General features: G+C 33.9%; 1 protein-coding gene across 1 annotated transcript in view; it reads right to left on the reverse strand.

Annotated features, from left to right (window-relative positions):
- LOC124369141 (protein diaphanous) overlaps window positions 1-25,594 on the reverse strand; it is a 95,977-nt gene that overhangs the window by 69,030 nt on the left and 1,353 nt on the right. Inside the window, exon 2 of the mRNA XM_046826918.1 lies at window positions 16,875-16,927. Within this exon, the coding sequence (XP_046682874.1) occupies window positions 16,875-16,910 (36 nt within the window). The 5' untranslated portion in view covers window positions 16,911-16,927. The remainder of the gene's footprint in view (window positions 1-16,874; window positions 16,928-25,594) is intronic.

A 25,594-nucleotide genomic window follows, 5' to 3' on the forward strand; every position in this document is an offset into this window, starting at 1 on the left:
CATACCTCTCAAGAAATAGACAAGGCACTTTGTGCCTCAAATTTGTTAGGGTCAAATCCAAATAAGTTTAACAGAAAACTATATCTAAGAGGCCAAAAATATAGTATGTATTACATGCCAATGTTGGTTTAATCCTCACTTTATTGTGAAATTATGAATATTAAAGAGTGAAACATTTTTTTAACATTCTAAAGAAACAATTGTGAATAGAAGAAAGTTATGCAAAACGTGTTAAAAGCTTGTATATGCTTTTAGATAAAGTTTTTTAAGTTTAACTACACCTATAAGTGGACTATTTACAGCTTTTTTTATATTTAGCTCCCCCTCTAGTTTTGTATGTATAATTGAACACTCATTTTAACAGGAGCTTAACACGTTCGCTACCGAAATGTAAAAACTTGTTCATTAATATGGGACCGGCTGGCACACATATGTGCCGGCTAGTTCATTCTCATAGACCGATGGCACATATTTGTGCCGCTCGGTACAGTTCCAGTGGACCGACGGCACATATTTGTGCCAGTGTAGTCTTATTAAATAAAAGGCTGTGGTAACGATCGGTCTATTCTTTCGACTTCATTCTTTCATATCGGTCTACAGGGATGTCCTGGCACATATTTGTGCCGCTTGGTCTCTCGGTATGTTCACAATTTCTTCCTTGGTGCAGTTGGCTAACCTGCCTTGCTTTTCGCCAGTTAGCATTGCATCAGCTGTAACAGTGCGCGGCAAAACGAGGTAATTAGTCACGGAGCAGAGCTAGAGGATGTTTGGAAAGGTTATGTTGTGCTTTCTTTTGTTGTAAAAGTTTAGTTTTTTGGATTGTGAGTGGTGATTTTACATAGAACGTTAGTGTGAGTGGTTGAAAATGGACAATAATAGAAAAAGAAAAGTGGATCATGATATAAACAATAGACTAGTGGTTACAAATAGTGAAATTGACCGGGCTTTGGATGATGATGATGTACAATCTTTGAGTTCACTTTTTTCATCAGATGGGACCAGTGAGTACCAACCAAATTCTGATAGTTTTGATGACAGCAATAGTCATAGTAGTGACGATGAAGGTAGTGAGCTAGCAGACTGTGATGAAAATGTTGATAACATTGCTTTAGCAGACGATCCGAACGTCCGATTAGTCATTGATGAAGTACATGCAGAATATCAAAATAATAATATCCCTTGGACAGATACCAATAATGTTCCTCCTCCTCTTGTTTTCGCAGGAAATGAAAAAATAAATTTTGACACTACTGATCCAATTATAGTCTTTTCAAATATATTTGATGATGATCTCTTGGGATAAAATCGTCTCTTGGACAAACAAGAAAGCAAACACTATTCGAGGTGGCCCTGTTAACAGACATGCCCCTATAAACTATTGGACAGATTTGACAAAAGAAGACCTAAAAAAGTTTTTAGGCTTGACAATGTTAATGGGTACAATAAAATTTCCATCGATCAAACACTATTGGTCTAAAGATCCTGAGTATGAGCACCCTGTTTTTGGCAACCACCATGTCGCGTAATAGGTTTGAATTAATACTACGTAGTTTATGTTTCTATGATCCCGAAACTGACCCCATAGGTCACAGAATGCACAAAATAGACCAAGTGCTAAATCATCTCCTTGAAAACATTAGGAAGGTTTACAGTCCTGGCCAATTTCTCTCTCTGGATGAGGCCATGGTTTTTGTTTAGAGGACGCTTGACGTTCCGGCAATATGTTAAAAACAAGGCGCACAAATACGGCATAAAGCTGTACGAGCTAACAACTTCAGATGGCTTTGTATTGAATATTATTATTTATCAAGGCAAAGGAACACTTGTTGACCCAATGAAAGGACACGCGCATGAAGTTGTAATGAAATTGCTTGAAAATTATATTGATAGGGGGTCATATTGTATACCTCGACAATTTTTACAATAGCGTTGGACTTGGCTGAAAATCTCATGAAACATCAGACTGGTATGTGTGGCACCTTGCGAGCCAACAGGGCTGGGAACCCCCCAGAAGTTATCCAACCTAAATTGAAAAAGGGAGAAACCATTTAGCCGCCAAAGAAACAATGTAACTGTAATGAAATGGCGTGACAAGCGCAATGTGATCACTATTTCAACGACACATGGCCCTCAGATGACGGACGTGACAAATAAAAGAGGTGAAGTAACTAGAAAACCCCCGCATGGTTGTGGCTTACAACAAAGGCATGATGAGTGGCATAGATCGTTGTGATCAATGCTCTCATATTACTCCACACCCAGGAAAATCTCTCAGATGGTATATTAAAATTTTTTTCCACCTAATGGACATTTCCATATGGAACAGTACATACTTGTTTCAAACAGAGTTTCAGGGCTTCCTCGAAAGTTATCCTACTTGCTGTACAGGGATATAATTATAAAGAATTATATCCAATTGGAACCAGTACAACGCCCTCTCAGCCACCCAAGACGCTCAGGTCAAAAAAGCCATGACCCAGTCAAATTGAAACAAGAGGCTACGGTGTCATGTTTGTAGAATAAGACAGAAGAAGCGGAAAACAACTTTCTTCACATGTTCCAACTGCACAGATGAAAAGGACAAGAAATTCGGACTCTGCATGCCAGAGTGTTTTCAATGAGTGGCACAAGTGAAAAACTAGAACAAAATGTGTGTTACCTAAGACATTTTTTAGTTCCTAACTGTTTTATGTCAAAGATTAAAATGTAGCCCATTACCTAAATGAAGTTTATAAATAAGAGACATTTATGTGAGTTTCTTATAACATATTCTGCTATTTCCAAAGTGTTTATCCAAAGATCTTGTTTTAGTTTTGTACAATACACATAACTACTATATCAACACTCGTTTTTATTATTTTCCCAATGTGTCCACACACAGTCATGGCAATTTTTACTTGATTTGCAACTAGAAAATGATTATATTTCAGGTTAAGCCTAAGCCTAATTTGTTGCTACAGACCGACCGGCACATATATGTGCCACTAGCCAAAATGTATACAACGTTAAAAAGAGGATGTGGAATCAAGTTATACATTTGCCTAAGGCTATAAAATGATATATAAATTGATTTGAATAATGTTGTACTCTTGGGCTACGGTAATGACCACACTACTTTGAGCTGGTCTGTGAGAAGTGCCCAACTTCATACAATGGTGGTCTATTTTGATGGACCTACCGGCACATATATGTGCCGGTTGGTAGCGAACGTGTTAAAAAGATCTCATTAATTATAATTCACTTTATGTGATTTTTAATTGAATTATAGCCATACCTTGTACTAAAAAAGATACATTTTTAATAATAAAACCATAATTACACCGTCATTCTAAGATGGTTCAGGTTACTAAAAGTAGCTTACTATACACTATTTCTATGTATTTGATAGAGAAAACGTTTACATAAAAAGTTCTTACACTTTATAAATCATTCAAGAACTGGACATACAAATTATTGCCTATCACTCCCTCTCGACACAGTTGTACAATATTGTAAAAAACTTGAACAACTGTGTAATGAAACTGTGTGTTGTGTTAACTAAAAACTGTAAAATAACAGCATAAAATTTTTAATAATAAGATTTATCTTGTTATTTTACAGTTCTTTAGCTATAGCTATGTCTAATTACAATTTTACTAAAATGTTCACAATGTCCAAAATCTTCTGGACTATGGATTTCTTAATATAACAGTGCCAATTTGGGTATTTTATGACCTGTGAGCGTAATTGCGTGTTTTGCACAGGAAGATTTGATATGGCTATATAAAAGGCCAACAGAAGCTAAAAAAAACCTTATTTCAATTTTTTTAATAATTTGTATTGTATGACTCATTAATGAATGGATCATGACATGTATTCCTAATACCATATTTAATAAGATGCATTGTGACCCACTGGTGGATCATACTGTATTTCGGGTGGTGAAGGGTACATACACAATTGTAAAATTTATGCTGGGACAAATGATATTACGGGTAATTAAAGTAATGCCCAGAAGATAATACTCTTCTTAGCTTCTTATTTGTTGCTTGAGGGTCACACTATATTTGCTGATAACTTTTATAGTTTTGTTCCTCCTGCATAATTTGTTCTTCACAACAAAACTTACTTATGTGGTGCCATTCGTGTGAACAGAATTAATAATTAATCTAAAGGAGCTTGTTAAAATAATCAAAAAAGGCTAAGCATTAGTCACTGAAAATAAAAAAGGGTGTCATAGTAATCATACACATCAATGAAATGCCTGTCCTCCTGATTTCAACCTGCGCAGAGGACCAAAGCATCCTAACAAACACTGGTTGTAAGTGATGGCATACATTAACACCAAAAGAGGAGTTAATGTGTCTGACCAGCTGTCATCCTATTACATCTCTCCCACAAAAATCACTCGTCGATAAATGAAAGTTGTCTTGGAACTTCTTCTTGGCACATGTGCTGTCAATTCACTTGTAGTATACAATTATAAAAAAGAATGTAATAACGACCAAATAGGTGTGCTGCATTTCCAGTTGGCACTTATAGAGATTATTGCTGGCCCAGGAAACATACCACCGACACCACCAAAGTTAGAAGACAGCCTCAGTTGACACATAAATCATCACAGTGGAAGTGTGTGTTTGAAATGAGGTAAGGCAAATAATAAAAAAAGACAGCACATCTTGCAATGATTATTCTTCCGGTTTTACTTTCTTTAAAGATTAATCTCATGTTCACAAAAAATATTCAGACTTCCTTTCAGAGCATTAACCGTAGTGTCTTTTGAAAAACGAACTTCTTTTTATGTTTTGATATAATTGGATGAAATAATCAGTGTGCCCAACAATTCCTTTATTTCCTGTACATGTCAAGGTTATTTAATAGAATTCAAGGAACATTCATGTCATAAAGCTATTATCTGACTGACAGCTCCGCCAAAAATAAATCTGTGCTAATATTTAATTTAGTCTTATTAGGAATTGTTATTCTTGTCAAAGTCTAGTCTAAATTTTAAGTTTAATTTAAGAATGTATTTTGTTATGCCGAAAAGTGACACATAATTACTTTGTGAGAAAACACTCTAGATGTATAACAAGTGTAACAACAGGAATGTCGCTGCCAATAATTTTTCCTACCAAGCAAACCATTACGTTTTAAATTGTCCTTTGTACACAAATTTGTATTATTCTACCTTTTTAGGCATAGCCAAAGCAAACAATAAAACCCAACTGTCATAACCAACTCGACCCACACTAAACACCTGTCTACTAATGGAAGTGAAAGTGAGCTTTAGACACAAGTGTGGGTGGCAGTATATTGTGATTATCAGCTGTTACGCAGGCAAAACCTCACTTTGTTGCCTTACACTTAAGGTATTGCGGGCTATACAAAATGTCCCATTCCGATTTTCATTTATTGAACTTTCACCTCCGTTCTTAGTAGAACACAAACATAAAATATTAGTGGTTTATTGGTTTCTAAAATTGGTTATGAACTTTATTCAACTGTTTTTGGAAAAAAAAAATACAATGGGACACCAACTGTATTCAAAAGTTTGGTTTCACAGTGTCCAAGCTTGTTTGTTGTCCATAGCTAATTGAGTTTTTGGTGTGTTATCATTTGCTCCACATTAACATTTTCAGCCCCAGATGTACACGTTACTCTGCAGTAATTAATTTACGACTTAAGACTCACTCGGGCTGAAAGTGCTAAATATCAGCACATAAAATTTTCAATATCTGATTGCCAAACAATTATTCTGTTTCTTTTACAAGTTATTTATCTTCGTCCGTCACGTATTAGTGCAGTATAAAGGCACACCATTTACTGCATCACAATAATTCCTTCCAAGCTGTAATGTGCCTTTGTTGAAGTGCAATAGCTCATGCAGCGTCGTGTTGATTCCCGTAATCCAATAGTTTGTTCCACGTCGCACTGCACAGCATGATTTATTATCCCCGCACCAAGTCACGTCTGCCGGCCGCCCGCTCGCCACCGCTTCCTTTCTTAACTTATAGCAACGCAATCAGATTTGATTCGAAACTGAGTATTTAGTACCCAATATCATCACAATTAACTAAAATTTAAAACGACTCGATTTATCTCAGAGACCGAAAGACGCGACGCGACGTTCACTTCAGTGCTGCCGCGCGGATACTCCCCGACCATATACGATTATTGCCGTTTCCCTATTAAAACATCTCAGGTTTACGGTTAATACAGTTTAGAACAAGCGACACCAACACCGAGAACCAATCCATTTCTTAAAAACACGTCTTTAAAATCAGTACAATCGATATCAGGTATCATATTGTGTATTCACAGCTTGAAGTAATCCATTATATCCTCAAGCGTGACGCGTCACATCACATCATCACGGCACTGTCACACGCATACTCAAGGTCTTCAAGGTTAAAATAGTTAGGAATATGGAGAAAATCTTGACAATATGGCCGAGTTGAGCGTCCGCGTCGTGCACGGACTGGTTCGCGTAACATGTCCCTGGTCGAGGTGTCTTCCTCGTTACAGTATCTCGTACATCTCGCTCGAGTCGACCGCATCGTGCCGTCATAAATGGAATGGTTCCTGCCACCGATTCCTTCATTTAAAATATTTTCTCACTTTTACAATGGCCTTTAATTATTACGGTGTCTTATAATCTATTTAATCTTTGTTCTTTATGGCAATTATGTAATATTCCCATGTTATCTGCTATAGGTACTTGTATAAGAATGGATGTAATTATTCAGGTACTCAGCGAATTTAAACTGTCTGTAATTTGTATTAAGGGCTAAAATGTGCTCTTTAAAGTGGGTTTTAAAGGTTCTTCCCGTTTGGCCTATGTAAAAATGTTCAGTCAGTGCAGTTCAATCCATAAACACCTGAACTGGAATAATATCTAGTTTGTCAGTTGACGGTTTAATTTTGTTCTGTAATTTGTTTTTGGTTCTATATGCCAATGATAACCCGTGTTTTTAAACATATTGGTTAATACTTTCAAGATGTTTGTTCTACTCTATTGGTGTGAATTTAGAGATTTCTCGTGGGAGTGGTTTATTGGAGATAGAGTATTTGTTTTTTATATCTAGATGAAGTTTATAGATTTCTTCTTTATTATAACCATTGTTCTGTGTTATATATAGTATAGTTTGTAGCTCTTTAATATAGTCGTTTTTATTCGTGGGGACCTTTTCTAATCTGTAGAACATTAATCTAAAAGAAACCATTATGTTGTTGTCTATGATGGTTGGATTATTTATGTAATACCATGTCAAATGAATTGGTTTCCTGTATAGTGAAAATATATGCTTACTGTCTATACCAGCAACACCAGAACCAGACCGAAATAAAGATATCGGGAATGTATTAAATCCCGAGAAATTTTTAAACGTCAAAAAATATTTAGGTTTCACTAAAAATCACACGATCCCATAATCCAGAGGCGGAATCGAGTATCTATTCTTGTACTGTGTTCCCATGGTATACAGGGACTGTAGTCACTTCAAAGATTGTAAACAAAATTACAAGTGATAATAAATTAGGTTGATAAAATATGAGTCTCTGGCATGATATGGTTCAGAAACGATTGTAGCTCAAAGGAGATCAAGTATACTTATAAAATAATCACCTATCCATTCTAATAAATAATTCATTATTGAAAAATTTGTTCTAGTTATTTACAGGTAAACCTTCTTAGTTTCTAATAACATACATATAATTTTAAACCTGATAATATAAAAATAAGTTGTTTTGGGCCGGACTTCTTTGTTCATGTCGAACCATTGCATCGGTTAGTGGGTCTGCAATTATTCCAGGCGATTGTTAAGTTGTTTAACGTCAACTCGTACAGAGTCTACGACAATCAATAACTTGGACCACATCTTTAATTTATTGACGACAATTTCAATGCACTCACGTATTCTTTAATTGTCATTTTATTAACGCGCATATTAATTGGCGTCTTGCGAGTTCATAACTTTAGGTTTTTGTTGTGTTGCGTTTTAGCTGGGTTCAAGACACAAACCAAAGAATACATAGGCGGTCCATTCTCATACAAGGGCTACTGCAGAAGTTGAAGCCGAATCCGTGTCCAAAACTGTTGCTCAGTTTTAATTCGCAGCGTTCCTCTTTAACACTGCCGTAAAGCATAAATACATGTTTAATACAAACATTGTACTCATGTACAGAAATACAGCAGTCGTGATGATTACCATTGTAGAAAATCTGAATTGATTTTCATTTTTATTATAATAATATATAAACATTAGTAACCAAACCTTTCTTAATTACAAAATACCAAAAGCAGTTGCTACGCATGAGTCGGCCGCTCGGGCCAGGTCGCGATGCGAGTACGGTCTCTGCCATTATACGAGAAGTAAGCGATAAAGTTGCAGGACAGCAGAGCGGTAGTAGCCACCACAAGCGTTGTTTTTGAGTTTTTTATTGCAATCACATTGTGTAACGAGCGCTGAGCGGCGGGAGAAAAATTTAATGTCGCGAGTTGGCGGCGGGCGGCGTATCAGCGGCACCGTGTGGTACCGCGCACGTCTGTCGTAGCCACAACACAAACATTAAACTTTTAAGTCGCCGCTCAGTCGCTAAAGTTCACCGGCACCTCTCACCGCTGTCCGCTAATAACCTGGCCGAGGCCAAATCCAGTATTGTAAAACTAGCCTAATACGTCTTTAACAGTGAATTATTTTCTTACTTACATCTGTTAATTAAAACTCAAGATAAGATCTATAAATGCTAATTTGATAACTAATTAACTAATTATAGAAATACAGGTACTATAACAAACATGTTGAATGGGAAATAGTATTACAGTGGTATTTTTTACATGAGTGTGTATGTTTAGTTAAACACACAGAGGAGTGTAGTATACTTTACAAAATTTGAAGAAGCACAGTACAAATGTAAAAAAACGTCAAATTACAACAATTAACCATCGCTTATTGGTCGCTGTTTTTATAAAACATTTAAAACGCAGCAAATTTGTTATTGTTTTTTTAAATAAACTACGATTGTTGAAGTGTACATAATATTAGCATACGTTATAAGTGACAGTACTGACATTAGTGAAATAGTGAGGAGCGACATTTCCTAGTGGATGACTAATACGTTTCCTCCCCACTCCTCATTTGTAAAACCGCTCTGACCTGACTTCACTTGCCGCTGGCCTGTTGCCATTCTGTTTCTTTCTTTGGTCTGCGGTTCAAGACAATCTGAGTGTTTAAATGCCGTCAAGACAGGTATTTAGTTTGCGTCGTGTTGGACCCCTTCTTTATAGTATTCGAAGCGGATACACATGTTTAGTGATGTCAGGCCGCGCCTACAATTAGCATCATGTCGGCCCGCGGCTTCAGCTATCCTCATTATACAAACACTATACTATTTACTATCAAGATAAACCGAGTCTAAATAGCATAAAATCTAGTCGTGTCTTTAAGTAGCACGTTATCTCATATCGGAGCGCATTTATTCCGATAAAGTTGGCCCGAATCTTCAGTTGCGTGTCTTTATGTGCCGCATGTTCAGTTTGCCGCGTGTGTTCGATTCGAGCCGGCTTTAGTAAAATGACATTTTAGGGTTAATAAAAATTCTGAAAACCCGTGTTAATATTGTAACGGTTCATAAAATATACACTAAACTTTTTGGGCATAACTAGCTTTTCCTGCAATTAGGCATTCCCAATAATTCTTTAAACTTTGTTATTTGCTAGATTTGACATTTAAACCCATACGTTACTTTGATTTTTTTCCTTTTTAATACCTTGAAAATGAGAAGTCACTGAGTGGTGCTTACAATTTAAATCTTTTTCGCTGCTCCAAAAGTTACTTATGCCTTAGGTTGTAAGTAGTTAATTCTTATTTTTAAAACTTTCAATTGGCCGCCATTTTGTACTTGGCTAAGATGGGACCTCTAGTTTGCATTGTTAGTTTTCTTTTGCCAGGACCTTCAAAATGAGGGGTCGCTCAATGGAACTTGTCTACCGAATTTTTTGGGTTACCCCCAAAATCCTCCGTTCTGGGGGTTTGTGAACGAAGCAGTAATTCTGCCCAAAAAGTACTTCATAACAGACATAAAGGTGTGCAGAGTTTAGTTTTTCTTGTGTGAGCCGTTACAATATTAACAGGGAGACTCCAGAATTTTTATTAACCCTGTATAAGAACAATGTTAATCCTCATGCACGTTTTTCGACTTTCTTTTTAGTCATATAATTATGGGAGATTTCTCATTTTTTAAGATATAACTAATACACACTGAAACGCTTTTTAGTTTTTTCAATATTTGTACGAGTTAATCAGAAAAATTGACAAACTTAGTTGTAATTCATCTTTTAACTATTCAAAAATTATACACTGTAAAAAAACCTAAAAAGCATTTGGATGCGTATATACCTTTAAAATGAGATATTTCTCATAATGCTATGATCCAAAATACGGGTGTAAAACCGAATGAGGTTTAACGTTGTTTTTATAGTGAAAAATAGAGGTCATTTTACTTCAGCTGGCTCTTAACACTGACTAGTCAGATTTTAAACATAAGACTATGATAGTAATCAACTCAAATACTTCTGTGTACATCTCACTCCATTCATTGCTCAAAGCGCCTACTTGGATTTTTGCCAACTTACTCAATGAAATGTTGGCTGCATTTAATAGAATTAAACCTATTGTCTGTGATTAAATCCTTGAAAAGAAAATATGTGCGTGCGTGCGACTAGTGCTGACGTAAGGCATCGGCCACAATCAACATGATAAAATAAAAAATACTAATTTAAAAATAATATAAACCATCTTTCTAGCCTAAACGGTTCTCATAATAATTGAGAAAGATTTTTAAGGTAAGAACTACACAATACGAAAAGGGAAGTGGTGACCGCAAAAATTTGTGATAAAGAAACATTTATATTAAATTTAATCTAGGTTATATTAAATTTAGAAGATGTGTTTGATTGGCTTGAGATTCAATACTTAGCTTTGACCTGGAAATTTGTAATCATGTCACCACTACTAAGAAGAGATGTGCCCAAAGAACTGGAACTAGTTCCATTGGAACGTTCCCAGAACAGTTCATTTCTTTGGAACTCAATGTTCCGTCGGAATTGGTTTACTAATGTACCAAAAAGTTCCAGGCGTTTAGTCTTTGTTAATCAAAAAATTAATAGGCTACTAAGTGTTCTAGTTCCAATCTAGTTTACAGGTAATGGCAACATTTTAAATTGCTGTCAGTCTACTGGATTATTTATATGGATGTTAGAGGTTCTGTAATTTGAGATTTACAGTGGTCATTAATCCTTTCAATTGTTTGTATTATAGGAATGGAGATAATTAAAAATAACTATTTATTTTACTGTTAAATAGTAAATCTAACATTTTAAAGTTTACTTTCTCAATATTTAATCATTGTTTTAGCTTCTGATATTGTATTTTATATGGTGATTTAAAGAAATTGTCAGTATTTCAGAAATACTATGCATAATACCTGACGTAAAATATTTGTGTAATTAAATTGTTTAGTTTACTTTTACCAAAAATGTCAGTAACTTTACGAGGGGATTTAAAATGTTAATTGCTGCTGTGGTACTGTATATCAAGATAAAATATTTATAATGGACGAAAACAAGTTGAGCAGAGACATGTTTAAAATCTATTAGTAAATATTGTCAAGGCAACTATGTAGTGGAAAAGCTTGCATCTCAAATATAATTATCGAAGCGATCCAGAGCGTAGTATGTACTATATATCGTTCCAGTAAGAGATGACCCATGAAATCAATGATGTAGACTAAAACCTGTCAGAATGGAACACCTGAAACTGGAACCATCTCGTGGCAATACTTCAGAGTGCAGAACGTTTCAGTCAGAACCATTCCAGTTTCAGAACAGCCTGACGCACTTCTACTACTAAGCTGCGAGACAAGTTATTCCTCACCCCGTTACAACACCCGCTTACTTGATATTGAGAGTACATTTGGTAATAAATAAAACGTATTTTATAAAATAAGACAATTTTAAATGAACTAAAAATTAAGATAAATAAACAAGACATAAAAAAACAACCATAGGATGAGCAAGATGCTGAGAGTGAAGAATTATTCATGATTGGCTCACTACTACCAAACAAGTCCATATATTGTGAATTATAACAGCAATGAAGATAACAAATTTTACATACAATTATGTGATCCCACTCTAACTAAGATGATTTGATCACACAATAACAAAACAAAATCTAGAACAAAGTTTATTAATTAATTTATGACGAGTAGTTGATCTACTTACTATGGAAAATTGACAGCTACAACTCATAATTTTTAACAATCTCTTGGAGTAAATCACTGTAAATACAAATCTAGAAATCAATGTTAAAGGTTTAAAATAGCAAAAGAAAAGAGAATGTGATTAATTGAGGTATATCATGTAATAATGATGTGTAAAAGGATGATTAGATTGTGATTGCTGGTTGGCTGTACAAGCAACTCTGTCAGCATGGCAGTAATAGAGGTCATTGTCTTGGTTTCTGACAGCTCAGCACTTCAATGTTCCAGTACTATTTCTTATATCATTAATCTACCAATTCCTCTTTTCAATATGCATAACACTTCAAATCCCAGGCATGGTGTATTATGCGTTTCTCAACAACTTTACAGATGAAATAAATCAAAATCGATTTCAAATTCTATTGACTGTATCTCTATAATTACAGTTAATCCCATTTATTTCTTTGCAGCTTAAACTGCAGCCTTTTATGGTTATCCTATTATCTTAGCTTAGTACCCTGTTTCTAGATATTAAGTTTAACTTAACTTTGCTACCATAGTTCAAATAGATGTTCTTATCTAAATATTTTCTTTCTAATTTGAACTATTATACATTTCATTAATACAGTACATACATTTAATTTCTAATTGATATATCACCATATAATTAAACAATATTAACGGCGGTTAGTCTTTGATTGAAAAATACACTGTTGTCATTTAAAAAAACATTCTCATTTAATATTCCAATTGGAAGCATTTTTGCTATTCTGTCTTATTTTATCTGTATCTATTTCAAGTGTTTTTTTTTTATTTCAGCTATAATGTTTGAGACTAAAAATAAAGAAGCATTACAAAGAGACCTGAATTCAGACCTACTGTAGACTTAAAGCCATGCTCTGAATGAAACTCAGCTGCGACCAAAACCTCTAGTCAGTACTTTAACATTTTTAGAAATTGCTTTGCCCCTCAGTACCAGATTTCCATGTCATGCACTATCGTAGTTCTGGTCAGTGCACTTGTTGTTGTGTAGTAGTCAGTCAGGTGTACGCTATGATCGTTGTTTGTGTGTTGTGTGTTTTTCACAATGTTGTTTAAAAGGAAATATGTGCTAACTTTTGGAAGAAGCCACATAAGATAATTGGTTCGAATGGCCATCACCGATTAATTATACCAACAGGAAGATAATTTACGCCTCCTGCCAATTTCAAGAAGTCTTGACCCTAAAACAAATCATAATTGCTTTTGGCAGTTATGTTCAATAAATCATTGAGAGATATTATTGCATTGAATGGTAAGTCAATAACCATCATTTTTGGAGTTATCCACTTGGTATAACTCCAAAAACGATAAAGAAAGTGGCCATGGGAAGATGTTGGTGATACATGTAGGAAGCACTATAGATGGAATAGATGACCTGGGTATAAAACAGTTGATTAGAGTATTGGTTTTATTTGTGTATAAAGATCCTCAAAAAGTGCCTGAAAACTTTAATTGTGATGACTCTACAAGAATGGGCTCACACTTTTGAATACAAACACAGAAATTGGTTTAAAGATTTTCAACAGCAAATTCTTATTTTACAGCACATATTATATGTACAAACATGAACAAGCTTTAAAGTACTTAAATTGTACCAGTATAACATAAAAACAATGTACTAGAATGGCTGAATATGGTTGATACAGTACCAATTTTCTCATACTAACAAATTACAGGGATTAGGACTAAAATTGATGGGTTTGTATGTATGTTTAGAGGGTGTATTGTTAGTTTGATAGTAGTAGGGTGGAGATATGCTGTCCATGTTGTGCACTCTTGTGTGTATTCTACCTGTTACATACTTATATTGCAAATCACTTTTATATTATATCTCTGTTATATACTCATAAGATTCTACAGCAGTTAAAATAAATATCTTTATTTAAATTTAAAATTATAATATTACACTGTAAACTTTTTAAACTTATTTCTTTTTTAACTGCTTAAAAACATGATTAGCTCTTCCTCTTTGTGTACAGGAGTACAAAGTTATTACTAAACCTATGCTTTAAGACAGTGTTAATGAAACACAGCGAATTAAAACTTGGGATCATCAGTTTTGGACACTGGTTCAATGAAATCACCGATAAGGGAGTTTAGTTCTATAACAGCCCTTCTATGAGAATGAAATATGAAATTGTTGCAAAATTCTATGAGAAAGTGAAAATCTTAACAGAAAACTACAAGAATTGACAAATGGCTAAAGATTATGAATAAAATGTTGACTGATTATTTGATTGAACTGTAACTTGAGATGAGACGGGTAAAACAGGCAAACTACGAGACTTAACTGGTGTCTATGCAGTGGAGATGCAAAAATTCTCATAAAACCAAAATTGATTATACATAAAAAACTGAACACACTAAAATTAACCATACAAATTTTCCATAGATTAGAACTTATTCCAAAAAATAATTTTAGTATAAATTAAAGCACAAAAAAGCTACACTATTTGTAAATAAGATTGTATACAAACATGTTTTGACAATTTCCAATGAAAACTAATTGTACTAAGAAATATCAAGCATTAGCAAATTGGTCAAAATCACAGAGCTGTTCTCATAGCCCAGAAATAATAGTAATTTTAAAATAACCTTAAATTGTTTTATGTGACAATAACACTATAAAAGTATGTGGTAGTGAATGAGTAAATAATTTTTACTGTATTTGATGGTAAATAAATATAATAAATTTATGTAAACAAATTTACATTCCAACAATTGTTACTATAGTGTTTATTTTGTCATAATTTCATTCATCTACAATTTTAATGAATCAAACTGGTTTAAAATAAAATTTAGTAAAATTACAATCACAACAATGATGCTCACAATCGTAAAACGATGAAAATTACAGAGTCACTGGTTAATATCAAAACTTTATTTTCACAATATAACATCGGCTGCACCAATGCCAACAACAGAAAAAGAAAAACAACCTGTTAAATGAGTTTAGTTTTTAAACTATAACAAAGAATTCGCAAAATAAATTTACCAAGCTATGCAATTTATTTAAACAATTAACTCAGAAAAAATTAGGTAGAAATATCTAGGAACATCCATCTGCAGCTATTTGTAAATGTATATTTGGTACAATTAAAACTTTTACACAACTCAATGATAGAAAATCTTTGTTTACCCTACATGGGGCAACTCTCACAATAATTGCAAAACAAAAATCCTCTTTGGTATGATAGTTACAAGATGGCATAAGTAGCAAACGCACTCATATGTTGGTGGGTAGCAGAAACTACTCAATTGCATTTACAACAACAAAAACACTGCTTTAAATATGACTAATAAGTTGATTTTTTTTATAGGCTGTTACAATGGAAACAGATTTCATATTTATTGCTTTGTTAAATCCATTTCACCGTTAAAAACGTAACAGAAACTAAGTTTACACTTTAAACACCTAGAGTTGGTGGACTGATGACAAACACAAAGTACATTAGCATTGTATATAACTCATTGTTTCATAGCTAGTTGAGTTACACGTTGCTCTTATAGGGATCATGCAGAAAAACACAATGCGGATCATTTCATCTCCAGGGCATCTAACTATTATATACATATCTTTTTACACATTTTTAAATGTTAATGAATAAATGTATAAATTAGACAATGTTTATAATGGACAATATGTGTTGCTTTGTCTGGTCTACATGAAAATTAAAATTTCCTTTTTCACTAACAGGAATGCTGTTCATTGTCATAATGTGCACAAGGATGATAACACTCTGACAACCCATTCTGCAGATTTAGGAAAAAATGGGCAGTTTCCCTATCTTTGTAGTGAAGCTGTTTAAAGAATACGATTCAGTTCTGTCCCACAAAGCGTCTTTCAGATTAAATTATGAACTTGACTTCACACCTGTCCACAAGTAGCTTTGAATAAGCTACTGCCAACCTTACAAAATGTAAACATATAATTGAGCAATGCAATATATTCAGTAACATTCATAAGATAAGTGTTTTACGACAACGAGAAGGTAATATTGTCACGCAGCAACAGTTATCTCCACTAAGTGTTCTGGCATACATATTCTGACGAAAGCGTAACAGTAAACAATTATATTAGTAATCTCATAAGCATAATCTTGCACAAAATCTATTTTAAGTTAAGCAACAGCCAAAAAATTAACAACTGTGCTACTTTGATCATGTATAGGTTTTTACTGAATCAACCCATAATAGTGCAAAATATTATGTATTTCATTTTATTAATGAAATTAGGAGCAACAAACTATATACATTTAATGGAATCACGACATTGAGAATATATTTCACAGTTCCTTTCCGATAAATTAAACATTTTCATCTCCAAAACCAATATATTTTATTATAATTTTTACATTAAAATTATTATTAGACATGAAAATCTAGTTAAATATTTCATTGAGGGAGGAGCTTTTCTTATTATATAAGAAACAACTTATTGTTGTAAAAGAAAATACACAAGTGAAATAAATTTAAAATTATTGGAGGATAGTTAACACAAGTTTACTGATTTTATGATATTTATGACATTACATGATCAAAGATTAAAATTAGTTCATCAGGTAAATGTACTACTGGATCTAGATACTTACAAAACTTGATGATTTTGGTTTTTGTTGATTAGCCATAATGAAACCATTGGTTCCTGAAAGTAAAACACATTGTTATTAAAAATTGTTTTAAAACTTAATTAGTCCAGAAAATATTTGTAATTCCCATTATAAATATAGCAAATCCAAATATTGTGACAGCAGAGAAAAATCAAACTCTAGGTTTTTATGGAAACATGCATAAAGTCTAAAAATAGTCTCTTCTGTGTCTGTGTGTGACATGCTAATGACCATGTGGTCACCTAATTTCAATGTGTGACTTAATTGAATAAAGGTAGATTACCTCTAATTCACATAGTCACACTTAACAAGAGTGTTTGAAACTCTAAGGAGGCTCAAATACTAATGCCTGGGAATTACTCATAAAGTCATGACAATGACCAGGTGACTAATGTTGCATGGTAAATGTTTCTGTTCACTACAATCTTATCTTATCTACCAATAACTTTGCTACACAGAACCATTAAATTTGTGTTTTCAACCTTCTTCCTAAGATTTTTCATTAGTAAAAGAACAACTGTAAATTGAAACATTATCTAATATAAGTTAAATTATCAAGTATGTTAAAGTAGCCCTATTTCCATATTTTTATGAAATTATAAAAGTATTAAAACTTTTTCACAGTATGAGAATTTTCTCTCGTAGTTTATTTGTATTGATTATTTTTCACATTTTGAACAATTCTTAAAATTCCTCATAATGGTGTTTCTGGTACAGACGAGAAATATTGGTGTTTCTGGTACAGACGAGAAATATTGGTGTTTGTGGTACAGACGAGAAACATTATGCTATAAGCTACTGAATTTCCAACAATGTTAAATGCAAATGTATAGTATTATAAAGCATGATGTGGATAGAATATATATGATATAGTATGAAATTTTCTGCGATTTATATTACAAAATTTAAACTTTATCCCTCAACATAAGGCCCAAACCTTCTCTTTGATACTACAGAATTTGGAATCTTATGGAAATACAAAATAAAGTATTATTACAACAAATATATACACAAAATGACTTGATAGTACTATAAGAGTGTATAATAAAGTAGATGTTATATTGTTTAGATTTTACTGTTCAGTATTAAAGTACACTTAATAGGAAAAAGAAGGTCTTTAAATATTGATGATATTATTACTTATATAAATTATTAATAATAAAGATAAGTTGAATGCTTATTTACTACTACTTTATTAACTTAATTTGCAACAGTTTATATACAGTGCTAAAGATTTCAAGTCCAACACTAAAATAATGTATTAATAATAGTAAAGATACAATACAATTTTAGATGGCCTTTACCTTATTGCTACATGTGTGAGATTCTTATTATTATTTTTCTAAATTAACAGAAATTAATGACTAGGTAGTTATATAATACCTTAATGAGATCTCTTTGATATTTTCTTACTTACATTCCATTGAAGGACATGCCACCAACTATAATATTATAAAGAGGCTTTCACCCAGAAATGCAATACATATTAATTTTGAGTGTTATTTTTAAACCACATTATAAAATAACATTTGGTTGTTATTAAATACTGTCATTTGATAAAAAGTTTAGTAGTCTAAAATATGGTTGATGGTGACAAGCTTGTACTTAGCAAAATCACAGTATCATTATTTGTTGAAAATAAATAATTAAATTAATTATTGTACAACCAAACAATTCTATTACACAAATCTAGTACACAGTCTGAAAACTTTAGGCTGAGTTACATGCTAAGTGTTTATGAAAATGAAGAAAGTATCCTCTGAGTTTATGTCCCGACATTGTGGAATGGTGCTATAATAAAAAAAGTGAAGATAAATAAAGTCTTTTTCACAAGGCAAAGTAAAAAAAAAGAAAGTTAACTTTTTTATCATAGGTTAAATCTTAATAAAGTACTCACACTAAATTAGATAAAGTATTTAGTAGTATTAAAACTTTTGCCAACCATATTCTAAAAAGGTATTTTAAGGATTGAACCCTTAGAAAATGAATTTGTTACAGTACTGGATGTACAATACCACCTTATATAGTTTTCCAATATAGCCTTGTTGTTACATTAACAACAATGTCCTTTTTAAAGGATTCATTTACTTCACGGTATACTTGTAATGTGTTTGTTCGGATTTAATTGCTAAATGCAATTGAAGCAACCGATAACAATCATAAAGAACAGACAACAATTATCTTTTCTCTATTGACGACAATTATCTTTTCTTGTTATCTTATATCACCAGAAAAAAGAAACCGCCAACAAAATTTTAAGGATTGTGTCCTTCAACATCAACAAACAGAAAACCAAATGGTCAAAATAATACAAAACCAAAATCTTACCAAACTCTGGTTCTTGTTGCAGACCAACCTCATACATTTGTATATCTGATTTAAGATTTGTTGACATGTTTTTTTGATGACTCTCAACCTCAAAATTAATCAAGCTAATTATATCAAATTTGATGACTAGTGGTAAACCTATTGATTACCTATTTGGTGCTTCCATTTGGACCAAAGAAATCTGGGAACGCAAAATATTACGATTCCATGGTTGGATTATTACAACGGGAAGCATGTTGTAAGATTTGAAAGGCAATTGTCCAACTCGGAGCTTTCATATATGATCATATGGGCATATCAAAATAGTGTTGTAGCAACTTGGTATCTTTCAATGGATCAAGCAAAACAAATCAGTTTACTTCTTTAAGGAAAAATATCTTTGAACACAAAAATTTTGCTAACCATACAACTGCTGAATCATTTTTTAAACTAAAAAAGAAATAAACAAGAATATATTTGATGAAATGTCAATAACCCAATTAATGACATACACAACAATTTTTAGAACAGCCGACTTTATTACTAAAAACAAAAGACCTTGCACCAATCACTTTGGCCTTCTGGAAACTCGAAAGTTAAATGGTGCAGGCTGTCGGATTACATTCTAAAATGCAAATGCTGATGAAATAATAAGTGTATGCCATCAACCACCAGTCCCGTACTGTAAAACATACATTCGTTTTACCTAACACATAAGGGACCAAACTACTATGATTCAACATAATTTTCACTCTGCATTTTCTATAAACTGTGTGGAAATAAAATTCAGGATTTTTTTTATGTTAGGCCTATTTCTTTCCATAACATTATGAATAACAATAACAATAAAGGAAGAAATGTTAAAAAAATTGTTGGATTTTATGCTAAAAGCACAAGTAACGATCGTGACACATTAGTACTGCCAAAACACTAGTGTCTTGACTACGATACAAAAGCGTAAATTGTCTTGGTACTATTACATCAATTGATGATATGTTTAACATGACAAATTAGAGAAACATTTCTTTTGGATTTAAATGGGGACTGAAACCCAAAATGATATATTGGATATACAGGGTTTGTCCGGAAAGTAATAGGACTGATTTTCTTTCGCCGAGACTGTACTTCAGAGCGTGCGCGCACCGACTGGATTCGGTTAGAGGGCGTTCCTAGCTAACGAACAAGCGGCTGGTCAGTTGTCTCCGAGCACCTGAAGAGTCAGGATAGGCATTTTCACGTGACGTGTTTCTGTAAGTGGTGCATGCCGAAAATGCAGCGTTAGTTAGAGAAGAGGTACACGATTAGATTCAGTGTGAAACTCGGTAAATCTGCGATAGAGACATTTGATATAATCAAGCAGGCTTAACCAGATGTTGCTTTAGCAAGAAGTGGTGTGTTTCGGTGGCACCAGGCCTTTTTGGAGGGCCGGTAAGAGGTCGCTGATGAAGACCGTGCTGGAAGACCTTCGACTTCGACAAACACCGACAATGTGACTGGTGTGCGCAAAGTTTTGAACTCAGACCGTCGACTAAGTATTCGTTTAATTGCCCAGATGTTACATTTACCGAAATCTGTGGTTCATGATATTGTGACGGAGCATTTGAACATGTGCAAAGTGTGTGCGAAGATGGTCCTAAAAGTGCTCACTGGCGACCAGAAATTGCGGATCACCACGCCTTTCTTGTGAACAGCTACCTGACCAAGGCCGGCATCCCAACTCTTCCACAGCCGCCCTACAGCCCAGATGTGGCCCCCCCCAGACTTTTTTTGTTTCCTCGCCTGAAAAGGCAAGCATTTTGAGACGACAGAGGGGATCCAAGCAGCTTGCACCGCGGCTCTCAAGGCTATTCCGGAGAATGCCTTCTGTGACGCCTTCATTGCTTGGAAATCGCGCTGGCAGCGCTGCATCGACGCAGAAGGAGCCTATTTTGAACGTTTTTAAAGAATTGTAACGATTTGCTCAATAATTGTTTTTTAATCAACTCAGTCCTATTACTTTCCGGACAAACCCTGTACAATGCCATAATAAAACCGATGGTCACATATGACCAGCTCTGCTCTAGTGTGATGGCTGAAAGTAGAATAAAAAACAGCCGCGATGAGGCTAATCTTCAAACGTTAGCTTGCATAAGCATCACCGGGGCAACAAGCTCCTGTCCAACTTGGGCACTTGAAGCGGATCTGGGATACACTCCTCTGGGGCACGAGGTGAAGATGATGGTCCCATTAAAGTGCAATTAAGCTTATAAGTAAAAAGATGATTAAGCCTACTTCCATAGACAGACAAATGGTAATAAAGCAGGTATTCCCTGAAGCTGAAGTGATAACCTACATATCAGAGAGTATGGTTACGAAATACTCATTTGAAAAACCATATATAGTCTATATTGAAGATAGAGATAAATGGAGTAATAAGGAAGACTACCCTGCTAAAGGTGTCCAGAAGTATTATACAGACAGATCATGCCTCAACTTTGGGACAGGATTTGGTATATATGGACCAGGAGTAAATTAAAAGGGGCCCTGTGAAAAAACATGTCACAGTCTTCCAAGCAGAAGTCTTAGCAATAGAATAATGTGCCAGAAGACTCGTACAAGAGGGGGCAAAAGGAGCAGAATATGTAATACTTTCAGGAAGTCAGGCAGCATTAAAGGCACTTGACGCCTGCTCCTTGACTCGCCTGCTCTTTTGACTTGCCTGCTCCTTTGTGCCTCTGAACTTAGACAATCTAAAATGTTTATCTCTCCTTATGCAAAAGAGTGGTCAGCTCTCCTTGAATAAAGGAGAATATACTACTGGTATTAGGGATGTTGACAGAATATGGCCCTCTTGGAAGCACCTGCTGAAGGTGAAGGTGGGTCTAAGCCACACTGATGAATGCAGAATTTTTTGTATCATTTCAAATAAACATTTAAATATATTTTGTTATAATTATTCACCACATATTTGTAAATAATAACTGAATTTGAGTGAGTGTGTCAGAGATGTACAGTATAAACACTTTTACATTCATTTTGGTTCACACATTTACATATAAATATTGTTTATATTCGTTTTAAAACCAATAAAATACAGTTCACTTAGCTACGAGGTATTCATTTGGGAAATTCCCATTGCCATAAAAGGGTGTTCCCTAGTGCGAGCAGTAACTAGAGTTACCAGCTGGCAAGGAAGACTGTTATTTCCACAGTTACCGGATTACCAAAATGGTAATTTTTGTGACCAATTAGAATTTTCATATATTTCTATCATATATCATCCACAAGTAAGTAAAAATATATTATTAAAATTTTAGCATATACGGAACTCTATATAGGGATTTTTAGCAGCGAATGTGTTAAAGGTATGCTTGCATAAGCCAGGAGTAAAGAACATTTTGTCAATTGAAAGGCATCAGCTGTTTTGCATCAGTTATACAAATTTTATAAGATACCAACTATTTTGCAATTTTTATAACAATGCCAGCAGAACGAAATCCGTCAACGCATAAGTGAGCATAAAGGTAAACTTGCACAATTTGGAAACAACAAATATGTCACAGTTGAGAGGCGTCAGCTGCTTGATGATCCCAGCTTGTACAACCAAGACCTTTAAAGTGGTCATGCTATCTTATGCGTTGGCAGATGTTGTTGAAAACGGTACCATATGTTATACACATTTCTAATTAGTTGGTATCTTATAGATTAGAATTATCTTATGATTCTGAAAGGTTGTTATGTTAGCAATCCAGCAAAATCATACAACATACGATTATGGTTTTTATGATTTTTGCAAAAAAAAACTAAAAAAAAAACCAGTAAGAAAAACTATTCCAAAAATAGAGGCTTCCGGATAATACCAAAGTAACAAAATTTGGTCTCAATTGGATCACAAGGTCCCGATTAACGAATTTCAAAATTTGCAATTTGTATGAAAAACGCCATAATCGGTACCTTTTTTCACTGTTGTCGAAAAAAAGTAGAAGTTAATGTTTGTAAATGATTTGCTTTATATATCTAAATGCAGATATAAACAAGCTAAATTTTAATAACTCCAGTTATTGTTGCTTTACTAGTTTAGTTTATGATTAATTTATTAACTTGGATATCTATACTTTTTTATACAAGAGTAATACAGCGGTAGGTTGCGCAGTTGAAGGTTCCCTCTAGAACAATATCTGTTGATATACACAAACCCATGTACCCACTGTACTCATTGAACCTTATATGGTTATAACCTTATGTTCAACATGTGTGTTGTTATTTTATGTTATGTTCAACCTTATGCTATGTTATATTCATGAGTAGTATAACATAACATATTATAATTATTTAATACAAATACACTTATTGTTGTATGACAACCACAAGTTGTATGAAGTGTCAATATTTTACAATAGTTATGACAAAGTCAACAGTAAAAACAACAAGGGTCTTAAATTTATTCAATGATTAAAGAAATCAGCCTAAACAGAGGAATCCAGTCAAGAGAATCAGGTTTAATAAGCAAATGTAACACATTTATGCTAACAACTCTCCCACTGAGTAAAAGCACCCTGTCACCAAATGCTCTCCCAATTTTAGCCCGAATTCCAATTTGTTTTGGATGCACTTTAGGCAATCAGGAAATCTCCAAAATAAATTGGCGCCAACATGAAGAGACAAACCTGCAGTCAAAACCGACGGTTTGATCGTATGTTGTGTCCATATACCATAGATCCATCAATAAATAATACACTATCGAATTTTGCAAGCAGTTTCAATGGTTTTAAATGCTCTACAAATATTTTTATTATGAAAATGAAAAATAGGATTTAAAATTTAGCAGCCTCCAAATCTTGCCAACCTTTACATGAGCACGGAATATATGTGGCTAAATAGAAGCCTGTATACATTAAATAGTAGTTCTAATTCTACATACACAGAGTGCACAAGACCACCTTTTTAGACTTCACGTTTTTACAAGTTTTCTTCAGGAGGATCCCAAATCAAGTTTTACCATAAGGTTCCATGTCTAACCCCCTCACCTTCCCATTCCGGTAAGGAAAGTTTACAAGTAGACTCATAAAACCATGATCTCTGGGTTTCTTAAGTGGGTAGTATTAGACAGTACTTTGGTATTGTCCTGAGGCCACAATTTTTGGAGAAGGTTTTCTTACTGAGGACCTAAAAACTTAAATTATTACAAAGAACCAACTTCATTTTACTTACTGTGAAAATTACATGTCATTGTAATCATTGATTCTTGTATTTTTCCGGGGGGAACCACCAAAGCCTACACTGATGGCCAGGGACACTTCCAATTAGTACTTTTCCCACTTAAAATCACGTGCAAGATCGACCAACATAATGTCGGAAAAGTTAAACAATCTGGGACGTGATCTAAGGTTGGGAAATGCCATTGGCTATTAGCACAGGCTTTGGCACTACTACGTACTTTTGGTGAGAAAAGAAAAACACCCTTCGAGATAGTACCCAAAGTTAAACTCAAATTACGTGAGCGCTCATAAACGTTATCTTTAACTTTGGTATTACTAGCAAGATATTTATTATAGCTAATCTAACCCTACTTATATAGCGTAATAACAAGTAGTAGATAGGGACAGAGTGGCCTCCTTCTGGCAGGCACCGCATCCTTTTGGAGGCATAAAGCTAAAACCAATTGTCATGGTGACATGATGATTTTCACAGTAAGTCAAATAAAGTCTGTTCTTTCTATTATTGTAGATTTTAGAATAGGTTTTTATGAAAAACTCTTCTAAAAATGATGGTCTCTGGATAATACTAAAGTACCTATCTGACTTACGCCTAGATTGATGAACATATCCACGATAACCCTACAACCACTAAGCATTACGATTGTTTCATATACACTGTAATCAACTGCTGTAACGATCGCGACACATTATGTTATATGTTCATTACTACATTGTTACAACTAAATGAAATAAGTTTTGTATATTTTACTATATACCGTTATGTTCAGCAAGAACCGCAGTGTTATATGTACAAGTATAAATATTATTATTTCATTCCCTAATAAAGTCATGTTGGCAACACTATCAAACATGTATATAATTCACTTGTCACTCAAAATGCTATTCATATTGACGCATGTTACTCACAAATCGTTTCTAGAAATAAAGAAATATTAATAAAATCAGAAAGTTAAGGTACCTATTTGAAAATAAAAGACGATATCAACCCCGGTCTGCCAACAAGCAGGTCATGGCAATTTGCATGTACAATATAATTGCATGGATTTATGGCATTTGAATTGGTTTTGTGTTATTTTTCAGCTCTTAAGCATTTATGATTAGACCACATAGAATTTGGATATTTTGATGATAGAGATTTATTTGTTTAGCGACATCAGCAGCATTTAAAAAAAAGAAAAATGCTTAGAAAGTGAATTG

Source organism: Homalodisca vitripennis, chromosome X, assembly GCF_021130785.1.
Source record: "Homalodisca vitripennis isolate AUS2020 chromosome X, UT_GWSS_2.1, whole genome shotgun sequence".
Taxonomy (NCBI): Eukaryota; Metazoa; Arthropoda; class Insecta; order Hemiptera; family Cicadellidae; genus Homalodisca; species Homalodisca vitripennis.